Below are 27328 nucleotides of genomic sequence, written 5' to 3' on the forward strand. Positions count from 1 at the left end.
CTATGCTGACATAACTTGAGTTAACCCACACTTAAAGTGTAGATATGGCCTTTGGTATATGAAATGTTTGGGAGAGGTAACAGGAACAGTATGAAGGTAGACTAAAATTCATTCAGGTGTTTAGGCTCAAGGGATTGGAACTCACCTTACTGCACCCTACGGGCTCAGGAACAAAGAGGCACCAAAAAAAGAGAGTATGGCGGGGCGGTAGCCATGTTAGTCTGTATCCACAAAAACAACAAGGAGTCCAGTGGCACTGTTAGGATATAGATATTCAAGCCTGTCGGTAAAGGCCTATACTCTAAGAATTTAGGTGTATTCTTATCACTTGGCTAGTGATAGAGGTATAAAAGAAAGAATCAAATCACTGTCTGTCAGTGTAAGGGCCTTCTCTTACTGTGACAGTTTGTGGCCCTGTGCTTAGGCTCAGGCCTTTGGCTAAGCAGCAGAGGCAGCCATAAGCTGGGAAGCGAACGGTCACATCCTCACATTCCAAACTAGTCACATTGAAATAAGGTGCTATTGGGCTGTTAGGAATACAATCCTATCCTGATCGTGCCTGTCACCTCCAGAGAAAGGGAAGTGCCTAGAAAATGTAAAAGGAAACTTAGTTTGATAGCATCCTGTCTGGCAAGAACTCACTTATCAATAGCTGGGATGTGAAATCCTCACTTCTGTATTGTTTTGTCATTATAGTTCCCACTTTGCTGTTGTTTGTCTGTATAATCTCTGTCTGGTTCTGTGATTGTTCCTGTCTGCTGTATAATTAATTTTGCTGGGTGTAAACTAATTGAGGTGGTGGGATATAATTGGTTACATAATCATGTTACAATATGTTAGGATTGGTTAGTTAAATTTCAGGAGAATGATTGGTTAAGGTATAGCTAAGCAGAACTCAAGTTTTACTATATAATCTGTAGTCAATGAGGAAGTGACGGGGTGTGGGTGTGGGTGGGGGTGGGCATGTGGGTGTGTGAGATGGGAACAGGGAATGGGGGTAAGAAAATTGGAATCATGTTTTGCTAAAGGGGGAAATGGGAACAGGGAATGGGAGTAAGGAAGTTGGAATTATGTTTGGCTAAGAGCAGGAATGGGAACAGGGACACAGGTGTAAGGCTCTGTGGTGTCAGAGCTGGGAAGGAGGATACTAAGGAAGGAAACTGGAATCATGCTTGCTGGAAGTTCACCCCAATAAACATCGAATTGTTTGCACCTTTGGACTTCGGGTATTGTTGCTCTCTGTTCATGCGAGAAGGACCAGAGAAGTAAGTGGGTGAAGGAATAAGCCCCCTAACAGGCACCTTAAAGACTAACAGATTTATTTGAGCATAAGTGGACTTTCACTCCATGCGTCCGAAGAAGTGAGGTTTTTACCCACAAAAGCTTATGCTCAAATCTGTTATATAAAAATTTCTTGACTGGAAGGTGTATAACTCATGAATTTAGAATTCTTGTGATTGTAAAGGTATCTTGGGGTTGTAGATGTGTGTTCATTATATTTTGAAAGGAAAAGCTATGAATGGGTTGAACAAAGAATTAGATCAGTCCCTCAGGATAAGTAGATTGGCTATTAGCCAAGATAATTGTCACGGAGTCCCCAGGCGATGCTCTGGAACTGCTCCCTATGAAGCCAGTCAGGACGCTGGTGAAGACTCTTCTCTGTGAGCAGACTGTCTTCAGGGCAAGAAGCCCACACGGCTTCCACCTTCCTGGGTCTGACCTTGGAGCATTCAGCATCCTCTGCCCCGCTGTGTGCTTCCCACAGCAAGTCTGCCCAGGCAGCGTGCTGGGGAAGCCAGAGGGTCCTGCACCCCAACTTCGCAGTCAGACATGACTCTCAGCCAGCCAGTAAAACAGAGGTTTATTAGATGACAGGAACAAGGTCTAAAACAGAGCTTGTAGGTACAGAAAACAGGACCCTTCAGCCGGGTCCATTTTGGGGGGCAGTGAGCCGGACAACCACATCTGCACTTCACTCCACGTCACCAGCCAGTCCCAATCTGACTCACTCTCCAGCCCCTCCTTCTCTGGGCTTTGTCCCTTTCCCGGGCCAGGAGGTCACTTGATTCCTTTGTTCTCCAACACCTTTAGCTATCACCTTGCAGGGGGGAAGGGCCCAGGCCATCAGTTGCCAGGAGACAAGAGTGTCAGCCATTTACATACACTGGCCCTTTGCTCTGGAACAATTACAACCCCTTATCCCACTACCTAGAGACTTAAATGCATAGGGAGTTGTGGAAAACGAGTCATACTCTGTTTGGTTCAAACAGTCTGAGGCCTTTTATTGAGTACAAGCATGCAGGGAGAGAAAGTCAGAGACAGTCACGCGCAGGTGCCAGCCTGATTTCTCTGTGCCCTGCCCCTATAACACCAGCCTTATATAGGTCCATGTTCAAGCTGAACCAATTAGTAATTTTCCACCACTCAAGCATTATTAATAAAGCCTTATAAGGAAAATAGAAAAACTGCTTCATAGTTAGCACAGTGCTGACGCACCTTGTCATTATCAAGATCTGCGGTTTGCTGCGGCAGCGTTTTGACTAGGGACTTTTTGCAGGGTGGAGGGTGCATACAGGGGACAGCTAGGGACTTTTTGGAGGCCTTTTGGTTCTTATTTAGCTAGAAATTGGCCTAGTCCATTCTTTGTGTCAAGTGCCACAGCCTAGCATACATCAGCGCTTTAGCTCAAGCCAAGTCTTACAGGAGACAGGCCTGTAGGCCTCTTGCATGGCAGCCCTTGAATAGAATGCATAGATGGAGCCGCAGAAAGGGGAGGGGCTTAGGTCTACAGCAATTACCCCCACAGCAATTACTCCCACACGGGGAAACTGAGGCACCCCTGCAGTATTCAGAGGAAACATTAAGAACATTCCCACTTAGTCACAATAATCAGGGATGCAGGCCCATGCTCTGCAGGTCCCTCAATCGTCCTTTGACTGCCAAATGCTGGAAGCGGACAATAGGACGGTTCAATGAGTCATTGCCTGGTCTGATCATTCCCTTAGAAGCACCTGGCATTCAGTTCAAACACAGCACTGGGTTGGTTTACATTCAAAGTAAAGCAAGTTTATTAAACAAAAGTCACAGGTTAAGCAACACCCAATAGAAGGAATAAAGCTAGAAAGGGTTACAAACAAACAAAAGTGAAATACACTTTCTAGTGGCTAAGGCTTAACTCAGCAAGCTAAAGCCTTGGTTCAAGGTCGATTTCTTACCAGTCTTTTTCTTTCCAGCCAACTCTCTCTCTGTCAGAGACTTCCTCAAGAAATATAAGGTGCAGGTTTCCCTTGTCTTCCTAGGTGAAAGATCATTGCCTAAGCAAGTTTCTCACCGATGTTCTGTTCCCAGAGAGACTTCAACCCCCTTGGCTGAAGGGCCCAACTTTCTCAGCTTGCAAGAGCTCTACTCCTTTGTGTCTGTCCAGTGATGGATAACTTAGGGGGTTCTCTACCCCAGCCTTTAGAGTCCAGTAAAGCTTTGACAAGCCTCTCTCCCAAAGTTCATTGACCTTGCTTCAAGAGGCAGCCAGTCTTCAGCCATTTATCAGCTGAAGGGGAGAGTTCAAGCTTTTTTTGGGGTGGGGTGGGGGGGGAGAAGAGACATTGTCGGTGAAAGAGGAGCCAGAATTGGGAGAGAGCTAGCTGAATGAGGACTATGGCTGTAGAAGGTTGTTGCATCAGGTATCACTAGAGCAGTAGCTTCTGTTTGGGCACATAGGACTTACTATAGGGCTTTTGAAAATGCCAAGGATATGCCATAAACTTAACCATCTCCCTGTCCTGCACCTTTGATCTCTGCTCCCAGGTGGCCATTCAGGGTTCTTAGGGGTCACCTACACCAGCTTTCTGACAAAAGCCCAGAGAAATTAAAAGTCACTCTGATTTTGCCTGCATGAGCTTCTGAAGGTGTTGACCATAATGGATAAGAAACAGGAACCATGAAAAATATATATCTCTGAGGAACCATCCCTGAGGGCTCTCCTAGGCCTGGAGAAACATGTGCATTCGCAGAAACTATGGCAAGAGATACAAACTCTAAAGGACAGCATTATTTCTTGGTTCATGATCTTTACTGGACTCAACAAAACTGACACAGAAACGTACAGTCGGGACAAACAAATGCTGGAGATGTAATATGGAAAATGTCGGCTTAGTTGCTGTGGAATTGCGTAAAACTACAAGACTTTTATAAATACACAAACAACAGTGACTGAGCTGTTGTAACAGAGTGACAATTCCCCTCTGGATCTGAGGATGGTTCTTGAGTCTCCCTCCTGCACGTAGGGAGACTGAAAAGGGAGGTTACCAGATCTTTCATGATCCCACACTTGGGCCCTGATCTGCATCCTCCCTCCCACTCCCTCCCCCCACAAACCAGCTATCCCTTCTGAGGTCAGACCAAGCATGGAGCAAATCCAGCTCCTACTCCTGAGCCTCTCACACTCAGGCAGGAGTGCTGGGCCTGACAATCTCTACTCAGCCCTGTACCACAGATGCTGAAATATGTTGCTGGGGTCCCCCTTAAAAGCCTGCTTTCTCAGCTAGTGGGAGGGCAGTCAGTTCAGAGCCTTGCTCGTTCCGTGGCTCCCACTCACCAGCCCTACCATATCTCTATGACCAGATCAGGTTTTGTGTCTTTCACAGCATCCAGCTCCGCCTGGGTTTCCTCAGTTACACTCTGATAGCCCAAGCTGTGGGGAAAACAGGGAAGGAAAAGGAGGTGTTAATTCTCTCTGCAGACACAACACCCGAGCCCACAGCTCCTATAAAGCACCATAAGCTGCACCCACAGGATCTGTGTCACTGTCACTGCCTTACCTGCTGATCTCACTGCCAGCAGGTGCCTTTCCTAGACTATCAGGGTGGGAAGGGACCTCAGCAGGTCATCTAGTCCAACCCCCTGCTCAAAGCAGGGCCGATCCCCAATTTTTGCCCCAGATCCCTAAATGAGGCCCCCTCAAGGACTGAACTCACAACCCTGGGTTTAGTAGGCCAATGCTGAAACCACTGAGCTACCCCTGCCTCCTTTTCTGTTGGGAGAGGGGAGAAGTACTGGTGCAGTCTGTAGCCTGGCCAGCCTGCTCCCCCCCACTCCCACTCATGCTGTGAGCTCTGGGCAGGGACAGCAATGTCCTTTCTGCCTGTACGGGGCTGGATTGTGCAGCCCTTGCTCAGGGCGGGGAGCAGTTATGGACACGGACAGTCCCATTGATCATTGCGGGGCTACTCAGCGCACACAGGGAGCAGGGGCTGCAAAATCCAGCTCACAGAATCTCCCCATGGAAGCAGCATGATCTCAGCTGTCATTGCTGCATGAGCTCCCCACAGGGCTTCAGTAACGCCGTTCTTGAAGGGGTTGAGTTTGCAGCAGCTGTTGTGGGGCTGAAGATGGCTTTAAGTGCTTTGTCACCTACATGATTACTTGGATTGTCTTGAACATTATTGTGTGTCATGGGGGGGTGCAGGGAGGGGCTAGGGGTTCAAATCTGGGGTCATCTGAGAAAAAAGTTCTTGACATACAAGCCCCCCCCCCCCCACAAAAAGTCATGGGATAGAAGAATCAGACATTTTTTATGACTTTTTTGCCCACAGCGGTGGCTCAAACTATGGCTCTGACCCTCCCCAAATCTATAGCAATTTCTCTCAGATAGCACAGCCCACCCACTGCCCCTTTGGGAAGCAATATTTAAGAAGTTATTCAAGATACAGTTTGGAACCTCAACATGGGTCAGCCCAAAGTGACTCTCCGAAGAGAGTGTAATACACCTGTGGCAAGTGTAGGGCTCGACTGCTAAGCAGATTTGGTGGAGCATATTCTGCCCATCTTGCCCTTTATATAGGCCCTCCATACCCCTGCACACCCCCTCAGTTGAGGCAGAGTTGGGGGGCACACAGTTGGCTATATCTGCTTTGCCCCACCAAAGGATTACCCTGTGTCAGCGGAATCCGTGGCTGCTGTGTTAAGGCAGCTGCCCAGCCTAAAAGGGGTCAAGGGTTGAACTCGACTACATTATTCAATTGTTTAACTAGCAAAATGTGACCAGTGAATACATCAGTGGGTCTCTATTCTTTGTCTCAGGAGCAAAGAGGGCTGGTCCATGGCTGGGTTCCATGCAGGGTATTGTGATCCTGGTAAATGGAGTATAACTCACAACACCACTGTGTTAACCAGCTGGTACTTACCTTATTTTGTGTAGTTTGCAGTTGGGATGTTTCAGTCCCTGACACAGCAGCTGCACGCCTGTATCTCCCAGTTTGTTTCTCCCTATATCTAGCTCGGTCAGGTGCTGATTCATGCTTAGCGCAGAGGAGAGACCACCACAACAAGCAGCAGTTAGACTGCAATGCTCCAACCTGCAGCAGACAGATACAGAAAGGAAAAGACTACTTGTTTACAACACCTGTGTTTCTCCTCCTTGACATCAGTGTCTCTCTCAAGAGACTGAAAAATCTGCTATTTCTATTTAAATCATCATCAAAATACTCCTATAAAAAGTTCAAAGCTCCTAAGGCAGAATCAACACTACAGCAAAACCCCAGCAACATTAAAATAAATATTCAAACGGGAACTCAGCCAGCCAGCCCCACACACACACAAAAAAAAAAAAATCTCTTTCCTATCCCTTCATTGCTCTGGGAGGCATCCCTCAGCAAACCCAAAACCCTGATCCAACAAGTGTCTTTTACAACATGACCAAGTGGTCCCCAGATTCAGGCTATTTTGTGCCAAGGAGGGAAGTAAGTTCCAGAGCGCCCTGACAGCTAGCCCCTCTCCTTTATAACCAGGAGGATCCAACTGAGATGCCCCTGCTGACTGCAGCTGTGGCAGTAGTGTGGGAAGAAGTAATCCAATAGGCCAGTTAGATCTTTATAGCTCATAGGCTCATAACCAACACCTTAAACTCCACCCAGAGACCAGCTGTCAGCCACTGTGGATTCCAGACCACTGGATCATGTGCTCACTGTGAGATGCCTCGCTCAGTAAGCAAGTCATTGTGTCTGCACCAGCTTTGCTCTCTGAATGGTTTGAAGTGTAGCCCGCTGCTACTCAGAATGCTTTGGTAATGAGTGGATTCCTTTCCACGTGCCCAGTTATACCAGTTACCCTGTATTCCACGAAGGGATGGTCAGCCAAGAATGGAACAGGGTGGATAGGATGTAGATGCATTTCCAGTGGGGTGGGGAATACCTCACTACACAGAAGGAAATGCCTGGGAAATAGGTCACAAGCTCATTCATTGCCAGCACTCTGTTTCCCTGCAGGTTAAGCAAATGAAAACCACTACTGCTGTGTAAACTGGCCTGGCTTTCTCAGAAGTAACCCAGTGCCTCAGACTGTGAAGCCCAGCTTGGGAGAGCAGGGACCCTCACACCACACAAAACTACCCCCTTGGGCTACTGTGAGGGACCTAGGTAACAATTTAGAACCAAAGCCAAATGGCTCTTTAATATCTCATGGACAATATTGCTGTGACTGTGTTGGTCCCAGGATATGAGACACACAAGGTGGGTGAGGTAATGTCTTTTAATCGGACCAACTTCTGTTGGTGAGTGAGACAAGCTTTCAAGTTTACTCAGAGCTGAAGAAAAGCTCTGTGTAGCTCAAAATCTTGCCTCTTCCTCCGCAACAGAAATTGGTCTGAAAAAAGATATTACCTCATCCACCTTGTGTTTTAAATATCTTGAGTAGATTGCCTTCGCCTTCAGGGTCACTTGACCCATGTTGCAATTTGAAAGAATAAACCAGGTCTGGGTAATTTTTATGGATTTTATATAAAAGATTAAAAAACAAACAAACAATGAACATACATATCACTGACTAACTTTCTACAATTCCACTAAACTAATTAAGAATGGAACACCACAATGATCAAAATCAAGGTCACAACGGAGGTTGATTCACTAGATGAATTAGTTAAAATTATCAAATCAAGGTAGCAAGTAAGCAGACCAAACTAGGCAGCTGACACAAGAAAGAATTTCTTTTGTTGATCCTGCATTAGGAGAATTAAGGAGGAGCCTTCCCTGTAATCTAAAGCCCCAGCCAGCGTTCCAGACAGCAAGACATGAGTGTCCATTCTGGTCTGAGGCCCTTGCCAAGTGAGATCACCCAAAGGGTGATTTCTTTGCAAGTCACCACTTTCATACTTCCCTCTTAAATCCCTGTGTTGTTACAAGCTATTTTCTATATTCCCACTTCCCTCCACCTTTCACATAGTAAATAGCACAGAATCTTTTGAAAAAGCCTAAACCCAGCAGCGATTCATAGAATCCCAGGGTTGGAAGCGACTTCAGGAAGTCAGCTAGTCCAACCCCCTGCTCAAAGCAGGGCCAATCCCCAATTTTTGCCCCAGATCCTAAACGGCCCCCTCAAGGATTGAACCCGCAACCCTGGGTTTAGCAGGCCAATGTTCAAATCACTGAACTATCCCTCCCCTGCATTGTTAAATCACACACAATAGCAGCTTTTGGAACACCACTCAGGAGAACATCAGTAATTATAGAGGACAGACATGGACATTTGGTGTTCCCTCCTAGGGAGCTATTAATGCTGCCACTCTGCCTCCAACACTCCCACACATGGTGGTGGAGCCAGGAGGCATCCCTCATAGAGGACAAAGATAAAAAGAAAAGGGTCAACCTCCTTCTGCTTTGTTTTTTAGGATCTTTACCTCAGGTGATGGTTGTTTACTGGAACCAAGTGATGGAATCACATGGTGAGAGCTCCTACCGCCAGTGGGGTCTTTCAGGCAGTAGCAGACTGCTCAGGCTGGCACAGCTAATGACCAGAATCTTTCACCTCTTCTTCCTCTGGACAGCCCAACCAGGGAAGAGAAGGGAACTTTGCTTCAGATGTTGCTGGTGAACCAAGAGAGCTCCCTTCTCTTCCACATGGACTTGTTACAGAGCAATGACTGCAACACCCTAGTCACTGAAGATGGTGCAGTACAACGAAGGCTGCCAGCTTAATAGAAGCCAATCAACCTATTTCCATTGGGGATTCCTGACACTTGGTGATAATTGCTGGGCTAATGAGACAATTGGCTCAGTAACTGGGAGGAACAGGAAGCTGGGTGGAGGAGAGAAGTTGTGGGGCAGGCTTCCCCTGGTGTATAACTGTGCTCTGCCCTGCCCTGTCTGAAAATAGAGGATTAAAGGTACATGTGATGGAAAGGTAACAATCAATGTGTTTGTAATGGAGAGGCTGTGAAAACTGGCTAGGCAGTGCTGCACACTGGATAGTTGGAGAAGCGCCTTGTGACAGGCCTTTACCGTGATAGGTGTCATTTCATGCTTCCTCCATCTCAGGAACCATCTTTGTAGCTTTGGGCCAATTAGTTGGTCCATGCGTTCTGGATGCAGTTGATGTGGCCCAATTCTTCTGCAGCACATAATCTTTAGGCCTTTCATTCTCTATCCTCTACCCAGTGACAGGAGAAGAAGAGCATCCGTCTGTTCCATTAAAGCAGCATCAATTCCATATCCTAGCCTGAATCCAGACTGTGCTGGGTCTGGAATGTTGGCTTCAGTCAGGTGGAGCTTGTAGTTGGCCTTTTCTTAGCTTCTCTTTGAACTTGCTCAGGAATGGGAGGTTTGACGCTGGTCAGTTGTTGGCTAGAGCAGAAGTTCCAGGGTGAGCTAACGGGACCTACAGTGCTGTCAACCTTGGTGAGAGCTGCTGCCTAGGGAGAGGGGCAGGCTGAGGAAGAGACGGGTGAAGGACAAAGCACCCTGGCTGCTCCCATAGACAGTCCCCAGCTAATGATTATTTCTACTGAATTTCTTCATCCTTTCCTGCTTCCCTTTTTCCTCTTTCTGAGGTAGTTAGGTTTGTCCCAGGATTCATTTATTAAAATGAAGGCAAAGGATTTGAATGACAGAGGGTTATTCTAGTCAAATTGTGAAATCTCCTACACTGTGTTTTCATTCACACACCGTGAGTAAATTAGTCGAAGGGTCTTCAGTAAAATACACTGCATTTATGGTGCATGTAGAGTGGCTGTGTGATCTAATTTCTCATCTAATACAAGGTGATAAATCTACATAGCAGTGGGTCTCTTTCTGACACCTTGGGAAGACAGTAGGTGTTTTAGGGTTGTTGATGCATTCATTAGTGCTGGGATTCATAGAATATCAGGGTTGGAAGGGACCTTAGGAGGTCATCATCTAGTCCAACCCGCTGCTCAAAGTAGGGCTAATCCCCAATTTTTACCCCAATTCCTAAATGGCCCCCTCAAGGATTGAACTCACAACCCTGGGTTTAGCAGGCCAAGGCTCAAACCACTGAGCTATCTCTCCCCCCTCTAGTAGAAAGGGCTGAAATCACAATAGTACAATATCAATAGGCACAGAGGAACCAGCTGCTACTTACCCTAGTTTCTGCAGTTTGCAGTTTGGATGTTTCACTCCCTCGCACAGCAGCTGCACTCCGGAATCTCCAGGTTCGTTATACCCCAGTTCCAGTTCTGTCAAGTACTGGCTAGTGCGGAGAGCGGAGGAGAGATCCCCACAACAATCAGCTGTGAGATCACAACCCCACAACCTGCAGGAGACAGAAACACACAGAGAAGGAAACTGGTAATTCTTTCACTGATGTCAGCGTCTGTCTGGAAAGGGATAGTTCATTCAGAAGAGACCAGTCACGGGGCTCTAGCAGGAGGCTGTGGGACTGTTGACACCAACGACCCCTGTGTGGATTCCTGTCCACAAAGGAACGTTCAGATGAGCTGAAGGGAGGGCAGCAGCCTGCAGGGGTGTTTGTAATGGGCTGGAGAATCCTAACAGGCACTGAGTAATAGTTCAAACCCTTTCCCAGTGCTTGTACTCAAGCTCCTTTCTGCTTATGCAAATTCAATCTAAAGCTGCTGTGTGAGCTCCTCTGCCTCCCCCAAAATATTCCCCCAGTGCCTAAAACTACACCTATATCATCACTGCAGTTACCCCAGCTCTGGATGTCCAGTTCTGGGAACCCAGGTTAGCCAACCACGGGCATTGAGTGTCCACACTGCTAAGCCACACTCGAGTCATACCTCTGCAGCTTTGTCCACACTGGTGCTGCACTAACCCAGGTCAGGTGCCAGGACTTCTGGGGGCATATCCCATGGTTCTTAGCACTGTACTAAACTGCGCCACTCTATGGTGTGAGCCTCTGGCCAGCTAGTAGTATGCTGAGGTGAGGCTCTCCCAGACAGCAGTACAATTCAAGTGCTGTGTAAGACATAGCAGGCTGCATGGAATGTGGGGTTTAAACACCAAACTGGTGTATCCAGGCTGGTTAGTCTCTAAGGTGCCACTAGTACTCCTTTTCTTTTTGCAAATACAGATTAACACGGCTGCTACTCTGAAACCTATGCTGGGAGGTATCTTCTGGTGTAGAAGATGGGCATAGGTAGACAGGCAGGAAAATATGGCCCTGAGGGAACTGTGGCAAGGCAATGGAGGACTGCCAGCACCCGAGTTAAGTAACCTAGGTTCCAACCTGCATCCACGTGCAAAGTGGGTTGGTTTCAGCCTGAGTTAATGTGGAACCTGAGCTCTAATCTATACTCTAGACCAGTGGTCTCCAAACTGTGAGGCATGGAAGAATGTCCTGGGGCATGGTGAGGCCCATGCCAGCCCACATGGAGTGATGGGGAAAGAGTGCCACCCAGCCCCACCGTACCCCAGCTCCACTCTGGCCTGGCCCTGAGCCCAAGCTGAGACCCCGGCTCCACTCCCGGCAGCAGCCTGGCCCCCAGCTTCTGGCCCCCATTCTCAGCAATGATTCCATTCTCTGGGAGAGCGCAGAGACATTCCATTAGTGGTAAAGGGGGTGGAGGGTGCAAGAGGAAATGTTTGGGCACCACTGCCCTAGTCAAATAAGCTAGCCATGGCTTACAGCACTTCCAAACCTGGGTCAAAGGCTTTTGTCTGTGGACAGCAGAGGACTTAGGGCTAAAGCCTTGGTAACAGCCCAGGTTAACTCTGCAGTAACCACGTATCCTATCAGCCAGGGCATGTGGGAACCAAACCCCTTCCAAACTGGAAGACAGGTGACATTTTTTCCTCACAGCCAAACTCCAAGCTACGTATATTACTGATAATAGAACGCACCCTGCTCCCAGCCCACCTGTTTAACACAACTGTTCCCCAAGAGACTTTCTGGGTCTGTAATAAATGACTTCCTTCCCTTGCCTGCATCAGAACCACTTACAAAGGGTGGAGGTGGGGTTCACAGTGCTTATAAAATGAAGGAATTCACAATGAATCTGACTTGTGCTCCTTGTAAGGTTCCAGACCTGGGACACATGATCTCACTGCATGATGGTATGCACACTCCACAATAAAAAAAAATCCCTCTAACGGGAGCATGTTTCTTGGCCGATTGAATTGCTATGGGAAGTCTGTAGTTAACCTCCATGGCTGAACCCTTTAACTTGCTACATATAAAAGAAGCCTGGTATTGACCACAGAATATATTACTGGGTCATTCTGGGACACTCAAGATGACATGAAGGAAATTCCTTAGTTTTCTATGTACCACTGCTAGGAGTCTGGGTAATAAATAGGAGGAATTGGAAATGCTCGCGTGAGAAACTCTGTCGTAGTTGGTATTACTAGAACCTATGGGAGGAGTCACATGATTAGAATGTTTAAATTAATGACTACAACCTATTTAGTAAGGAGAGGAGAGGATAAAAGACAGGTTAATGGCAATTAATATAAATCAGAAATTAAGAAATGCAGGCAATTGATAAGTGAAGCTAAAAGTCTCAACAGCAAAAGAATAATGAAAAGGATATTTTTTAAAATATATCTGTAACAAAAGTAATCCTAACAATAGTGTAGGTTCATTACTAGCTGGAGATAGTAAAATTGTCAACAATGATGCAGAAAAGGCAAAAGTATTAAATATCTACTTTTGTTTTGTAGCTGACAGGAATTAGAGTCATAGGACTGGAAGGGACCTCAAGAGGTCATCTAGTCCAGTCTCCTGCACTCTTGGGAGGACCAAATATTATCTGGACCATCCCTGACTGGTGTTTGTCTAACCCAGGGGTGGCCACCCTGTGGCTCCGGAGCCACACGCGGCTCTTCAGAAGTTAATATGTGGCACCTTGTATAGGCACCGACTCCGGGGCTGGAGCTACAGATGCCAACTTTCCAATGTGCCGGGGGGTGCTCAATGCTCAACCCCTGGCTCTGCCACAGGCTTGGGCCCCACTCCACCCCTTCCTGCCCCCTCCCCTGAACCTGTAGTGCCCTCGCTCCTCCCCCTAGAGCCTCCTGCATGCCATGAAACAGCTGATCGGGAGGTGCAGGGAAGGAGGAGGAGGCACTGATCAGCAGGGCTGCCAGTGAGTGAGAGGCACTGGGAGCGGGGGGAGGAGGGGGGCGGGAGAGAGCTGATTGGGGGTTGCTGATGTATTACTATGGCTCTTTGGCAACATACATTGGTAAATTCTGGCTCCTTCTCAGGCTCAGGTTGGCCACCCCAGTCTAACCTGCTCTTAAAAGTCTCCAGTGACTGGGCTGTTGATAAGTAAATCTTGGGAAACTGAGGACGTTCCAGAGGACTGAAAGAAAGCTAATGCTGTGCTGATATTTTAAAATGACAAATGGAACGAACGGAGTCATTTGGCCTCCCATCAACCCAGGAAAAAATAATGGAACAGCAGAGATGGATCTAGTAATAAAGAGGTAAAGGACTGAATATCAATAATGGCAGTCAATGTAGTTCATGGAAAACAGGTTTGTCGGAGAGTCTGGTTGATAAAGGTAACTACTGAGATGATGTACTTAGACTTCTGCAAGAAACCTGATTTATTAGCACATTGCATTTGGATTAAAAAATAGCACTGTACAAAAATCAATACAACACCTATGAAGTGGATTGAAAACTGGCAGACTGATAGTTCTCACCCTATCCATGTATTGTAGGTGTTCCCTTTTTTCCTGCTGGTTAGAGACGGCCAAAATTTGACAGCCAGCCAGAGACTAGAACCACCCCTCTGTGGAGCTCCCAGAATTCTCTGCCTCCACTCCTGGGTAATGGGCACACCAGGGGTCTCCTCTTTGTGGCAGAGTCTCAAGATCTTTTTAAATTGGATTCCACTGGAGGCTCATACAAATGACTCTAAACTGAAGTATGCTATATTAAATTATAAAAATAGCAATGAGCAGGCTCCCTTTTGGTTAAGGGGTTTTCTGAGCTAGTCTTGCATCTGCTCTGGCCACAGCTCTCTTCCACAAGAGGGATCGTTTTGGGGGCAGTCAGTCTTTTCTCCTTTAACTCTCTGGTCATGGATGAGAGAGGAAAGAAGAGGGGCCATCAGTGCTCTGATGGTGGAGGTCTCTCAGAGCCAGGACCTCAAGGGCCCATTTGCCCCAGTTGTAGGTAAGAGCCTGCAGCCAAACCAGAGAGTGGTATAAGACAGGTCCCCCTGTTGTCCTCTACACATAGGGCACAGCCCCCTCAGAAGGCAGGGCTGCAATGAAACAGTGGCTCAGCTTGTAGAGTGCCTGCCAGGCCATCTGGTGCCGGAGCTGCTGGTGGGCAAAGCAGATTTGGAGGCTCCCAGTACTGCAGCGAGCAGAGCTGGCTGAAAATTCTGCATTTAAATTTTTTTTAAAATGGAAAATGGCTTTGTTCACAACCAGCTGTTGTGATTCACAACCAGCTGTTACAGTCAGCTCCTTCCTGCCTTTGAGGAGCACAGGCCAGCACCTCCTGCCCTCCCAACCTTACAAAGGACAGGCCAGAGGGTAAGTACCCAGCCAACCCTCAGTCCTCACACCATTCAAAGGGATCCTCATTCCTCTACAGTCCTGGGAGATAAACCAAGGTACTAGCTTTGTCTCAGCTATTGCAAATGATGCCGTCCTCTGAAATATGAAGGCACGGGTGTCCAGCAGACACACACGCGCCCAAGGTCAGAGTGAAGGTTCGCATTATAGTGCGGTTGTGAGGAATGCAATGCGTGCGTTGCGTTACTGCACATGGCAGAGCATAGGACTTATGGAGGAGCAGAGTCTGGCAGTGGAAGTGGTGAATGTGTTTTGTGAGGGGTGACGATATTTAAATGGGATGTTTTCTTGTTTTCAAGGGTTTGTTTGCACATTTCTCTTGTGCAACACTTGTGGTTGGGTTTGAATTGGACCTTTTCTCAAAAAAGACGCCCTAGTTCAAACGGGAATTAATTCAGGGAAGTTCTCTGGCCTGTATTGTACAGGTCAGACTACCTGTCACAAGGTCCCTTCTGGCCTTCTAATCTATATGCATGAGGACAGATGCACGGATTTAGCTCCAATACTTTTGGGTAAGACAATGCCAGTGTGGAGGGCAAAGCCTGAGTCCATTCAGCCGTGGCGAGTTGGACACATTGAATTGCCTGTGGATCGCTCATTCAAAAAACCAGTTGAAACTCCAACAATACAAGTCTAGTGCATAAGGCCTATGAATCACCCACCAGACCAAGTTGTGGTTTTGAGGGTCAGGGAGCTGTACTGTCCAAAGGTTAATTTTACACTGAACATGAAAGACAAGGGGATGGGGTGACGCACTTTCAGAAAGGTCAGTGTCCTATAGCAAGCCCATTGGGGAGCAGGGAGGAAAGAAACTGAGAGGAAAGAAAGAGACAGGGAAATGGGGGCATAGTGTGAAAGGGAAGAGAGAACTTGCGTGAAGATCAGAGACCAGGTTGGGGCATTGACAGATGGGCAGCTTTGTCCAGCCAGGGGCTCAGAGGCAGGGCTTCTGACAGTTGTAATGGAGGTATATTTGATTGGTTGAAACCCAAAGATGTTTCCCCCAGTGAGCTGGAAATTTCATAGTTCCAGGCTCAGCCAAGCAACGAAAATGGAGCTGAATTTGGGGCAGATGAGGTACCATCACATTCCTGAGCTGTCTAACCATTTAGCATCACTGCCTCTCATGCCACCATCTGTGAATGACTCACTCCCAACCCTCCCCCAACCTATGAGGGATAAAAGGGGCAGGACTCTGCAGGGCCACACAGATGGGAGGCACCAGTGAGCTGTAGGTTTTGATCCTCAGGAGGAGACAGGAGGCAGCAGGTGTCCTGAGCAGAAGGCTCCCAGAGCAAGGGGGAGGGAAGGAAAGTCAGTGGGGTGATGGGAAGAGAAACCACTGACTGATGGCTACTTTCCCTACAGAGAGGAGGGGTTTTGATAGTAGCTGGTGGATTCTCTTTTCTGCAGGCTGTGTAATGGAGATGAAATGCACCTTATCCTCAAGAGGGAAGATAAGGAAGAGGCACTGATGGTGAGAATAAAAGAAGAAATAAACTAGCCCGGAGTTGAATCCCATCCATCTACACACAGATAGGCAGAGTTTTGAGGCTTCCCTTGATGGCTGAAAGGGAGAGATGGTGACAGAAGCAGCTCAGCCCTCCAGGCTGTGGATCTGATGTTCTTGGGGGGGGGGGAATTGGGATCCCTGCATTAGGGCTTAGTGGCACTAACCCCAAACCTCCAATGATGGACCTTAGCTGGGAGGCTGATTTTGCCATTCACTCTGCTTGTGCTTTTGTTGCTTTTCAAGAGATCTCAGCATCCACCGTGCAGGTCTCTGGAAAACTTGGGCAGAAGAGTGACAATGGGAGCTGCTGGGTTCTGAGCAATTCTGAAAATCTGGCCCAAATTCCCAGGAGCACCCCACACCAGGTAGAAGTTCAGTCACGAAAGAAGACCCACTGAGCAGACATGTACTAGAATAGAAAAGGGAGGAACCACAGCTTGCCCCAAAGGGTTTTGTGTTTTATAATGAGTCCAACATTGGCCTCTGTTCTAACCTGCCCAGTTTGTTACTGTGACCACACCTCCCCACTCCCAAAGGGCTGCACTTTAAAGGGTATTTCTCCAAACTGGTGGCGCCTCTCAGCTGAGAGAAGCTTCCGCCCCATCTCTGTGAATTTCAAGGCAGGAGCTACCATGGCTAGGGCTGAAGCTGAAACCACACTGGATAGTTCAGCTCAGATCGGGAGGTTAAGAATCCTCCAGCTCCTGGAACCTCTTTTGCCTTAATAAATTTTAAATCAATATGTCAAGGTGTCAAAAGTCATCAAAGTTCTCTACAAAACAGGCCGCTAGCTGAAGGGGAAAGACTGCACTATTTTAAAGCAAATGCATTTTAGTAAAGAGTTGTTTTTAAAAAAAAAATCTATTTATTCGCTAAATATCAGGGGGCTGTGGAGCCAGCTTCTGGTGTGGGCCCTGCTTTACTTAAAAATTTCTATTTTCCAAGCAGGGCATTCCAGTGCGTGTTGTGAGCCAATGACGGAGGTGCTGGAGAGACACTAATCTCTCAGCATCTCCATGTAGCTGCAGGGAGCAGACATCAGACACCAGCCACACACCCTGCCAAGCGCTTTACACAAAAGGACACCTGTAAATGCACAGAGGAGGCCAAATGTTACTTACCCCAGTTTCTGCAGTTTGCAATTTGGGTGTTTCAGTCCCTCACACAGCAACTGCACTCCAGAATCTCTTAGATAGTCAATACCCAGCTCCAGCTCTGTCAGGCTGTCACTGATGCTGAGAACAGCCGCGAGATCCTCACAGCAAGCATCTGTGAGAAGGAAATTTTTCAACCTGCAGGAGAGAGAAATGCAGAGACAAGCAATCACTGTGTGAATGGGGCTTGTCCCAGCTGTTATGACAGGTGGCCCCACACACCCACCCACTTCTCTCCTGGACCAATCAGCATTGAGAATGAGCCAGAAGCCCTGCCTCACACCCTGTCCCAAGCCTCACCCCTAGTCTAATGAGAAACCAGTGTTGGGTGGGACTTTCTGCATAAGCCCGGCTCCATGCATTTCACCCTGACTGGACCGCCCTGGGAATGAGCCAGACGCTTCAAGCCCCAACCCTCTGCCATCGACCAATGAGGAATAAGGGGTGGGGAAAGACTAAGCACCACCCCTAGTCCTTTCCACTGACCAACCAGAATTCAGGATGGCCCCTGCACTCCCATCTGTCAGAGTTTTAGAGTAACTGCACCTTTGATCCCCTCTGTGGTCTGCTCAAGGAAAACTCCCTCAGGCTTCTAGCATTCACCTCTCTCTCGGCAGGGACCCATGCCCCATTCCCTTCTGACTGGGAGTTTAGGCTGGGGCAGCCACACTCTGATTATCCCCAGAAGGTCTGACTAAGTGCAGTCCCTGGACTTTGCTCTCTTTCCAAAGCCTGTAACTGTGGTTTACTAGTGACCTACCCAGCACTCTCAAAGCAGAGTGCAATTATTTAAGGACAAAAACATACAGAGAAAACATAAAACAATAACAGGATTTAAATGCTCCCCCCACCCCACATCACCTCTATGGAGACCCAGGCAGATTCCAGTCCCAACAACCCTTCAGCAGGGTGGGGTCTTCCCTTGGAGAAAAGGTCACAGCCATTTGTCAAATCAAAAAAGAGGACCCCTCTGTCAAGATCAACTTAGCCTTTTATACCAAACCTCTTGCTTTGCCCCTGCTCCCAGAGTCTGATTAGCCATAGAGCAAATGGCCCTGCATAATTATTCGGTCCCGCTGGAAGGCAGGCATGGGATGCCTACAGAAGGCTGTGACAGAAGGCTTGGACAGCCCTTGAGCCTCTGTGGAGGATGCAATTAACTTGAGCTGGTCTGTAGGCTTGGGACAGAACACAGGAAGGCCCAGAGATGCCCGTTTGGGAAGATTTTCACAGGAAAAGCAAAAGGCACATCTAACAAAAAGGCTGCGCCCTGCTAAATGTTGAGTCCTTTCTCCAACGTAAGGGTGGTGGGGGCGAGATCTCCTCAGCAAAATAGCTGATAAAAACGTATGTTCACCCTAATCTTGTTCTTGGAAGCATTTGCGCTGTTGAGCTTAAATTTACTAAAAAAGTTCAGCCTGACGCAGACACCCAGTATGGAAAATTTCCATCCAAGCAGTTAGAGTTCAGCCAATTTATAAGCAACTGAAGACAGACTTACAATAGGAAGTATCGGGCAAACTTAATAATAGGTGATACTACCAGCACATGTATTCAATTACAGGCAAAACACTTATTCCTCAAATTCAGAGAGGAAGAGGAAGAGTTTGGAGGTAAAGCTCCAGTCTGGCCCCATCTTTCTTTATAGCTTCAAGTTTACAAACATGACAGGCCAGCGGGATGTTGTCAACAACTGACACATGAGGTGCTGCAGGCTGAGTCAGCTGTCAGCCTCACCATTTACTCGCTGGGAGCTGACAGTCTCACACCATCGGCACAGCCTGCTGAGTTCTTTACGGAAAAGGAACCTGTAAACACTCACCCCAGTTTCTGCAGCTTGCAGTTTGCATGCTTCAGTCCCTCACACAGCAGCTGCACTCCTGAATCTCTAAGGAGGTTCCCCCTCAGCTCCAACTCGGTCAGCGTCTGGTTGATACTGAGAACAGAGGAGAGATCCTCACAACAAGCAGCTGTGAGCTGGCAACCCATCAACCTGCAGGAGACACATAAACAGAGGGAAATGAGCACCTCTGTCTGTCCTGTTCCCTCCTTGGGTTTTTATAGCAAGATTCCTTTATTCCGGGAATAAAATCACAGAGCTGCAGCAGTGGTTGCTGAGGACCATGTGAGGATTTCAATCCATGTGCAGCTGCAGCTCTCATTGATCCTGTATTCCACATATGAATGTTATTCTAAGGCAAAGTTCCCAAACTCCATCCCCTGAGCATAAGCACTGTAGCTTCTGCTAATGAAGAAACATTAAAGGAGGAGCCAGGAGAGAGGGAATAAAGGGAGGGACAAGATTCTCATTGGAAAATAATGAAACTGCTCCTGCAGTTAAAGCTATACTTTAGTTTTGCAGACGTGGGAAGCCTGTTGTTCTCTCTTGCTGTCTCATTTCTACTTAGGATTCAGCCACGAAGCCAGCCTCTGGAGTACTTAGTTCTGAACATTCAGAATTCAGGGATGGGCTCAGTTTTGCTGAGGGTCAGGTCCCCCCATCCCTGTCCCATTTTCCCTAGGTTTGACCATACACTAGAAATGGCTGGAATTTCCATAGGGAGCCCAGTCTCGCAGGCTGGGCCTCCAATTAAATTGTTACAGTCTTTCACCATTGCAGACCCACTGTTGTGACAGCAGCATCATGGGAGTGACTGTAGAGGCGTCAGAAATTTGTGAAGAGCTAAAAAGTGGGATAAAATGAGCCCAGAGCTAGTGTCTGTGTTACATATGGGCTCATAATGCTAGAGACAGACTGATAGGTGCCTCACAACTTCCCTCAAGAAAGCTCAAACGAACTTCCAGTGATGGTCAAGGCCAGATCCATGGCTGGTGTAAATCAGTGAAGCTACTTTGAAGTCAGTGGAGCGATACTGATTTGTACCAGCAGAAGATCTGGTCCCTAGTGTGGAAATTCACTGGCCTTAAACTCCCTGACATGTAGTGTGAGTCACAATTTATCAATGGATGAAAATATACATGGATTGGTGTAGGAAGTGAAGACTGGGGAGGGAATTACAAAGGAAGCCAGTGGCTGCTCATGCTAATCTTTGTATTTTACAGTTGGGATGTTTCAGCCTCCACAAAGTGGTGTCACTCCTGAATCCCCTTGGCTGAGACTGGAATTCCTTCTCTGGGACTGAAGGTAAATGTCACACGCAAAGTACAGCTCAGACAGTGTGCAGCAGCCAAATTATCTGAGCATATCACACCATGACTCTCAAACTGTACCAAACCCCCATGAGTTTCAGGATATCATTCCAAACCCTAGCAGTAGCCCTGATTTACAAGACTCGTAATAGCTCAAGGTGAGGCTGTCTCAGAGACTGTTCACCCACCCGTGATCCACCAACCTGACTACATTTTCCATGGGCACTACAGCTAACAAAGTCCAGGTCAGACTCCCAGGGGCACAGGCAGAGCATTCTCAGCAGCAGGCCCCAGCTGGGGAGCGCTTTCCCAGGGAAGATCAGACTGAGCCTGGCCCTGTCCATGTTCAGATCTAAATGCCAGACCAGCCTCTCTGATCCCTTACAGAGACCGGCGTTCAGGTAGCTCCAATTGCTGCCCAGCACACAGCCTTCCAAAATGTGGAGTGGCACAGGCTCATACTCCAAGTTCAGAAAACTAGTTAAGTTTCCTCTGCCCCATCAGGAACAGGAGGGGCAAACCCTAAAGGTCAGAAAACCAGGACATTTCCCCAAGGAAAAGCAAAGCATCTTATACAAGGACAAATACGACGTTTACATTTCATAACCTGGCACAGCGGCCCTGTGTGCATCATCAACTTGACAACGTTACCTGTTATGGAACATTTCGCAAGTACTTCCCCCCGGCCCCTTCCAAAATATGAAGCAGCAGTGACCTCTAGTGACTGGCCAGAGGAACTACACTCCCTGTCTTCACTGGATTCCATCTGCAGTAGGGACAGGAGTCACAGAGTTGCCAAACCAGGGTCAGATGAGATACCTGACACTTGGCTGCCCTGTGGTCTGTACTTAGTGGTCAGTGATGTTGCCTTGCTGCTGGGGAAGTGCCTTTCCCAAGAGATACTGCTGCCTGGATCGCTGTATTTTTTTAAAAAGTTGCGTCTGACTATTCACAGCAGCTTGCAGTCTGAAATCCAGCAGCCAATGCTCATGCAGCTGCCCCAGTCTGAGACGGATTGGTCCCCAGCTCACCCGAAGATCTCCTGAGAAAGGGTAAAGCCTTCCAGAGCACCAATACAAACTGCCCATCAGTAAGCTCCCCCTGCCATCAAGCCCCCCGCTTCTTGGTCACAGCAGCAGATCAGCCCCCAGTGCCCAGGCTGGGCCTGGCAATTCCTTGGGGCAACATGTTAGAGGCCCCCCTAAAGCTGTCCGTCAGTGTTGGAAAGTGAATGTGATGTTGCAACTCACCCTACCCCAGTTGGAGGTCGCTGAGCAACAGGATTCTCGGGGGGATCATTCATCTGCTCCCACTGCCATTCCCACTTGTAGCAGAAAGGAGAAGGTCGCTCTCACCGGTTTCTCTGCAACTCCATTTGCTCCCAGGAAAATCTGGAAGCGCAGCTATCTCCTCCTACAGTTCTCTGCCAAACTCCCTTTCCAAGTGAGAGACTGAAGAGGCTTCATTCAGTGAAAGGTTTCAGTTCACTTCTGCCCCCAGATGACAAGGATCTGACACAGAGGAGTGCTGGAGAGAAACTGTTTGCTATTTCCTGGCCCTGCCTAGTCCAATGACTTGGATCAATGTGATAATGGCCTGTCACATGACAGAGGACACCCACATACTGCTACCTTAGTAACTAGAAACATTTTTCTATTCCCGGAGGGGCCTCTTGTCAAGGGTATTTCTATAAACTGGTTGTTTCTCTTGGCTGAGCCTTGCTTCACTTCCCAGTGCGGGGACTTCACAGGCTAGAGCCACCTCAGCCAGGAGGAAGCTGACACTGGTGAATGGTGCAGTTCACACTGTGCTGGCTGCTCAGAAGATGAACAAAGGGAGGTGTAGCTCGTAGAGCGAGCTTGCTTGTATTATATTCACTGCTTCACATTATATTCAGCAGTAATGCAAGGAACCTACAGGCCTGTGTCCTGTAAGACAGCAGTGTGCCCTTGTTGCCAAGAAAGCCAATGGCATTTTGGGTTGTATAAGTAGGGGCATAGCCAACAGATCGAGGGATGTGATCGTTCCCCTCTATTCGACATTGGTGAGGTCTCTCTGGAGTACTGTGTCCAGTTTTGGGCCCCACACTACAAGAAGGATGTGGATAAATTGGAGAGAGTCCAGCGAAGGGCAACAAAAATGATTAGGGGTCTGGAACACATGACTTATGAGGAGAGGCTGAGGGAACTGGGATTGTTTAGTCTGCAGAAGAGAAGAATGAGGGGATTTGATAGCTGCTTTCAACTACCTGAGAGGTTGTTCCAAAGAGGATGGTTCTAGACTATTCTCAGTGGTAGAAGAGGACAGGACAAGGAGTAATGGTCTCAAGTTGCAGTGGGGGAGGTTTAGGTTGGATATTAGGAAAAACTTTTTCACTAGGAGGGTGGTGAAACACTGGAATGCGTTACCTAGGGAGGTGGTAGAATCTCCTTCCTTAGAGGTTTTTAAGGTCAGGTTTGACAAAGCCCTGGCTGGGATGATTTAATTGGGGATTGGTCCTGCTTTGAGCAGGGGGTTGGACTAGATGACCTCCTGAGGTCCCTTCCAACCCTGATATTCTATGATTCTATGATTCTAAGACATTAGCTTCAGCAAGTTAGCATAAGGCTTGAGGCCTAGGAACTCTGAACAGATAAACAGCCCAACAGAAACAGGGAGCTGTAAATAGAGTATTTAAGGGGGATTTCTGACCACAGGAACACGGCCCAACCACAAGAGTGTTATGGCAATGAACTGAGATACATAACAGGTACATGAGCTACATCCACAGACACCTAACCAAAAGAGGGCCATGGTAACAAATTGACCTATGTGATAAGCTGAGATCACTGATATACTGACTTACAGGAGAAGGATACTCCAACATTAGCAAGGTGAGGAAATACAAATGAGGAAAAGGGGGAAAAGCCTTGCATCAAACATAGAGGCATCAGCGTAACATCATATAAAAGTTGCATCCCAGCCTAGGGGCAGTAGGAGAAGGAGATGTAGCTCTTCGGAGGTGCCAGAATGATGGCCACTGATGATGAAGGGGAAGGTGATGGTGATGAGGAAGATGAAAATGAGGTAGGATCAGAGTCTAAAGTAGGGAAAAAACAAGTCAAAAATTACTTAGACAAGTTAGAAGTCTTCAAATCACCAGGCCCTGATGACATGCGTCCTAGAATACTCAAGGAGCTGACTGAGGAGATATCTGAGCCATTAGCAATTATCTTTGAAAAGTCATGGAAGACAGGAGACATTCCAGAAGAATGGAAAAGGGTAAATTTAGTGCCCATCTATAAAAAGGGAAATAAGGACAACCTGGGGAATTACAGACCAGTCAGCTTAACTTCTGTACCCAGAAAGATAATGGAGCAAATAATTAAGCAATTAATTTGCAAACACCTAGAAGATAATAAGGTGATAAATTACAGTCAGCATGGATTGGTCAAGAACAAATCATATCAAACCAACCTGATAGCTTTCTTTGACAGGCTAACAAACCTTGTGGATAGGGGGCAAGCGGTAGATGCGGTATATCTTCACTTTAGTAAGGGTTTTGATACTGTCTTGCATGACCTTCTCATAAACAAACTAGGGAAATACAACCTAGATGGAGCTACTATAAGGTGGGTGCATAACTAGTTGGAAAATCGTTCCCAGAGAGTAGTTATTAGTGGTCCACAGTCATGCTAGAAGGGGATAATGAGTTGGGTCCCGCAGGGATCGGTTCTGGGTCCAGTTCTGTTCAATATCTTCATCAGTGATTTAGATAATGGCATAGAGAGTACACTTATAAAGTTTGTGGATGATACCAAGCTGGGAGGCATTGCAAGTGCTTTGGCGGATAGGATTAAAATTCAAAATGATCTGGGCAAACTGGAGAAATGGTCTGAAGTAAATAGGATGAAATTCAGTAAGGACAAATGCGAAGTACTCCACTTAGGAAGGAAAAATCAGTTGCACACATACAAAATGGGAAATGACTACCTAGGGAGGAGTACTGCGGAAAGGGATCTGGGGGTCATAGTGGATCACAAGCTAAATATGAGTCAACAGTGGAACGCTGTTGCAAAAAAAGCAAACATCATTCTGGAATGAATTAGCAGGAGTATTGTAAGCAAGACACAAGAAGTAATTCTTCCGCTCTACTCTGCACTGATTAAGCCTCAGCTGGAGAATTGTGTCCAGTTCTGGGCACCACATTTCAGGAAAGATGTGGACATATTGGAGAAAGTCCAGAGAAGAGCAACAAAAATGATTAAAAGTCTAGAAACACATGACCTATGAGGGAAGATTGAAAAAATTGGGTTTGTTTAGTATGGAGAAGAGAAGACTGGGAGGGGACATGATAACAGTTTTCAAGGATGTAAAAGGTTGTTACAAGGAGGAGGGAGAAAAATTGTTCTTCTTAACCTCCGAGGATAGGACAAGAAACAATGGGCTTAAATTACAGCAAGGGCGGTTTAGGTTGGACATTAGGAAAAACTTCCTAACTGTCAGAGTGGTTAAGCACTGGAATAAATTGCCTAGGGAGGTGGTGGAATCTCCATCATTGGGGATTTTTAAGAGCAGGTTGGACAAACCTGTCAGGGATGTTTTAAATAATACTTAGTCCTGCCGTGAGTGCAGGGGACTGGACTAGATGACCTCTTGAGGTCCCTTCCGGTCCTATGATTCTATGATGGCTCACATTTCAGGTTGTTCTACAATGGATGGTGTGAGTAAATGGATGTACAGATGTACATTCTGTAGAATCCTGAGCTGGATATGTTTGTGACTGTGCTAAATATATTAATAAACTATTTGTAAATATAGAGGAGTTCCTGTAGTGTGAGTGTTGCAGCTGTGCACATCGGAGTTTCCCATTATATAATGATTTGAATAAATACTGGGCCCGATCTTGGGACAAGATACTGTCAACCCTCAAAGTGATAACTGGGGATTATATTTATATTTCCTCTATAATCTATAGATCGGGCTACAGAGGGGACAGCACAGGAAGCCTCTCTCTCCTTGCCCAGCTGCAGCCCTCGCGCTCCCCTGAGCACAAGGTCCGATCCCTTCTTTGCTCTTAGGGGCAAAATAAACAACTAAGCAACCAATGAAGAGTAGAAGGGGGCCATGATAAAATCCCACAGTGCACTGGCCAGGACAGGCAGCTGGGCAAACAGAAGAACAAATGGTAGCTCTTGAAGAGGGTTTAGCTACAGACAAATCTTCCTGACCCCTTGGCATGTAAAGGATATGTGTAACACACACACCTCTTGGGTGTGGTGTTCTGTCCCATCTAGTGGCACCGAGATCCCTGAAAGAGAGAGATAAAATGAGTCTGCCCTACAGCCTTAGCTAAGAAGCAGGTGGCTTTTAGCTCACGTAGTAAAGGCTCATGCTCTAAGCTCCAGAGGTCCCCAGTTCGATCCTGCCCGTCGGTGACCAGTGTCTGTCGGTGTTACAAGTGGGGGCTCATCCAGGATTCCAACTGGGAAGTCTCTGAAGCTTGGGACATGCTTCCTCAGCTAGGGGAAGTATGTAACCCACACACCTCCTGGGTGTGGTGTTCTGTCCCCTCTAGTAGCACCGAGACCACTTAAAGAGAGAGCAATTAATAAGTCTGCTCTACAGCCTTAGCTAACAGGCAGTTGGCTTTTAGCTCATGTGGTAGAGGCTCATGCACGAATCTCCAGAGGTCCCCAGTTCAAACCTGCCCACTGACCACCGGTGTCTGTCAGCATTACATGTGCAGGAAAAATTGTTCCTCTCTGAAACAGTGTCCCTCCCAGGTTTCAGAGTAGCAGCTGTGTTAGTCTGTATCCGCAAAAAGGAAAGAAGTACTTGTGGCACCTTGGAAACTAACAAATTTATTTGAGCATAAGCTTTCGTGAGCTACAGCTCACTTCATCGGATGCATGCAGTGGAAAATACAGTGGGGAGATTTTATATACAGAGAGAACATGAAACAATGGGTGTTACCATACACACTGTAACGAGAGCGATCAGGTAAGGTGAGTTATTACCAGCAGGATGGGGGGGGACACCAAAACCTTTTATAGTCACAAAGTTCAGCCACCAGGTTTGCCGTGACATTATCAGGGATACTGTTCCTGACGGCTTGTAGTCCATCTTTGTGTGTACCACTGTGTATGTACATTGACCAAACACTTTGTGTGTATCTCTGCCATGTACATTGGCCAAACCGGACAGTCTCTCCGTAAAAGAATAAATGGACACAAATCAGACATCAAGAATTATGACATTCAAAAACCAGTCGGAGAACACTTCAATCTCTCTGGTCACTCGATTACAGACCTAAAAGTAGCAATTCTTTAACAAAAAAATTTCAAAAACAGACTCCAATGAGAGACTGCTGAATTGGAATTAATTTGCAAACTGGACACCATTACATTAGGCTTGAATAAAGACTGGGAGTGGATGTGTCATTACACAAAGTAAAACTATTTCCCCATGTTTATTTCCCCCCCTACTATTCCTCACATGTTCTTGTCAACTGCTGGAAATGGCCCACCTTGATTATCACTACAAAAGGTTATGGGGATTTTTTGTTTTGTTTTTTTCCCCTCTCCTGCTGGTAATAGCTCATCTTACCTGATCACACTCGTTACAGTCTGTATGGTAACACCCATTGTTTCAGGTTCTCTGTGTATATAAAATCTCCCCACTGTATTTTCCACTGCATGCATCCGATGAAGTGAGCTGTAGCTCACGAAAGCTTATGCTCAAAT

General features: G+C 47.1%; 1 protein-coding gene across 3 annotated transcripts in view; it reads right to left on the bottom strand.

Annotated features, from left to right (window-relative positions):
* Positions 1-2256: 2256 nt before the first annotated feature.
* LOC140912511 (NACHT, LRR and PYD domains-containing protein 12-like) overlaps positions 2257-27328 on the bottom strand; it is a 75081-nt gene continuing 50009 nt past the window's right edge. For all 3 annotated transcript variants that reach the window (XM_073347001.1, XM_073347000.1, XM_073346999.1), the window contains 5 exons: positions 19276-19446; positions 17421-17591; positions 10372-10542; positions 6183-6353; positions 2257-4690 (listed from right to left, as the gene is read on the bottom strand). In XM_073347001.1, the coding sequence (XP_073203102.1) occupies positions 4600-4690; positions 6183-6353; positions 10372-10542; positions 17421-17591; positions 19276-19446 (775 nt within the window). In that variant the 3' untranslated portion in view covers positions 2257-4599. The remainder of the gene's footprint in view (positions 4691-6182; positions 6354-10371; positions 10543-17420; positions 17592-19275; positions 19447-27328) is intronic.

Source organism: Lepidochelys kempii, chromosome 6 (assembly GCF_965140265.1).
Source record: "Lepidochelys kempii isolate rLepKem1 chromosome 6, rLepKem1.hap2, whole genome shotgun sequence".
NCBI lineage: Eukaryota > Metazoa > Chordata > Testudines > Cheloniidae > Lepidochelys > Lepidochelys kempii.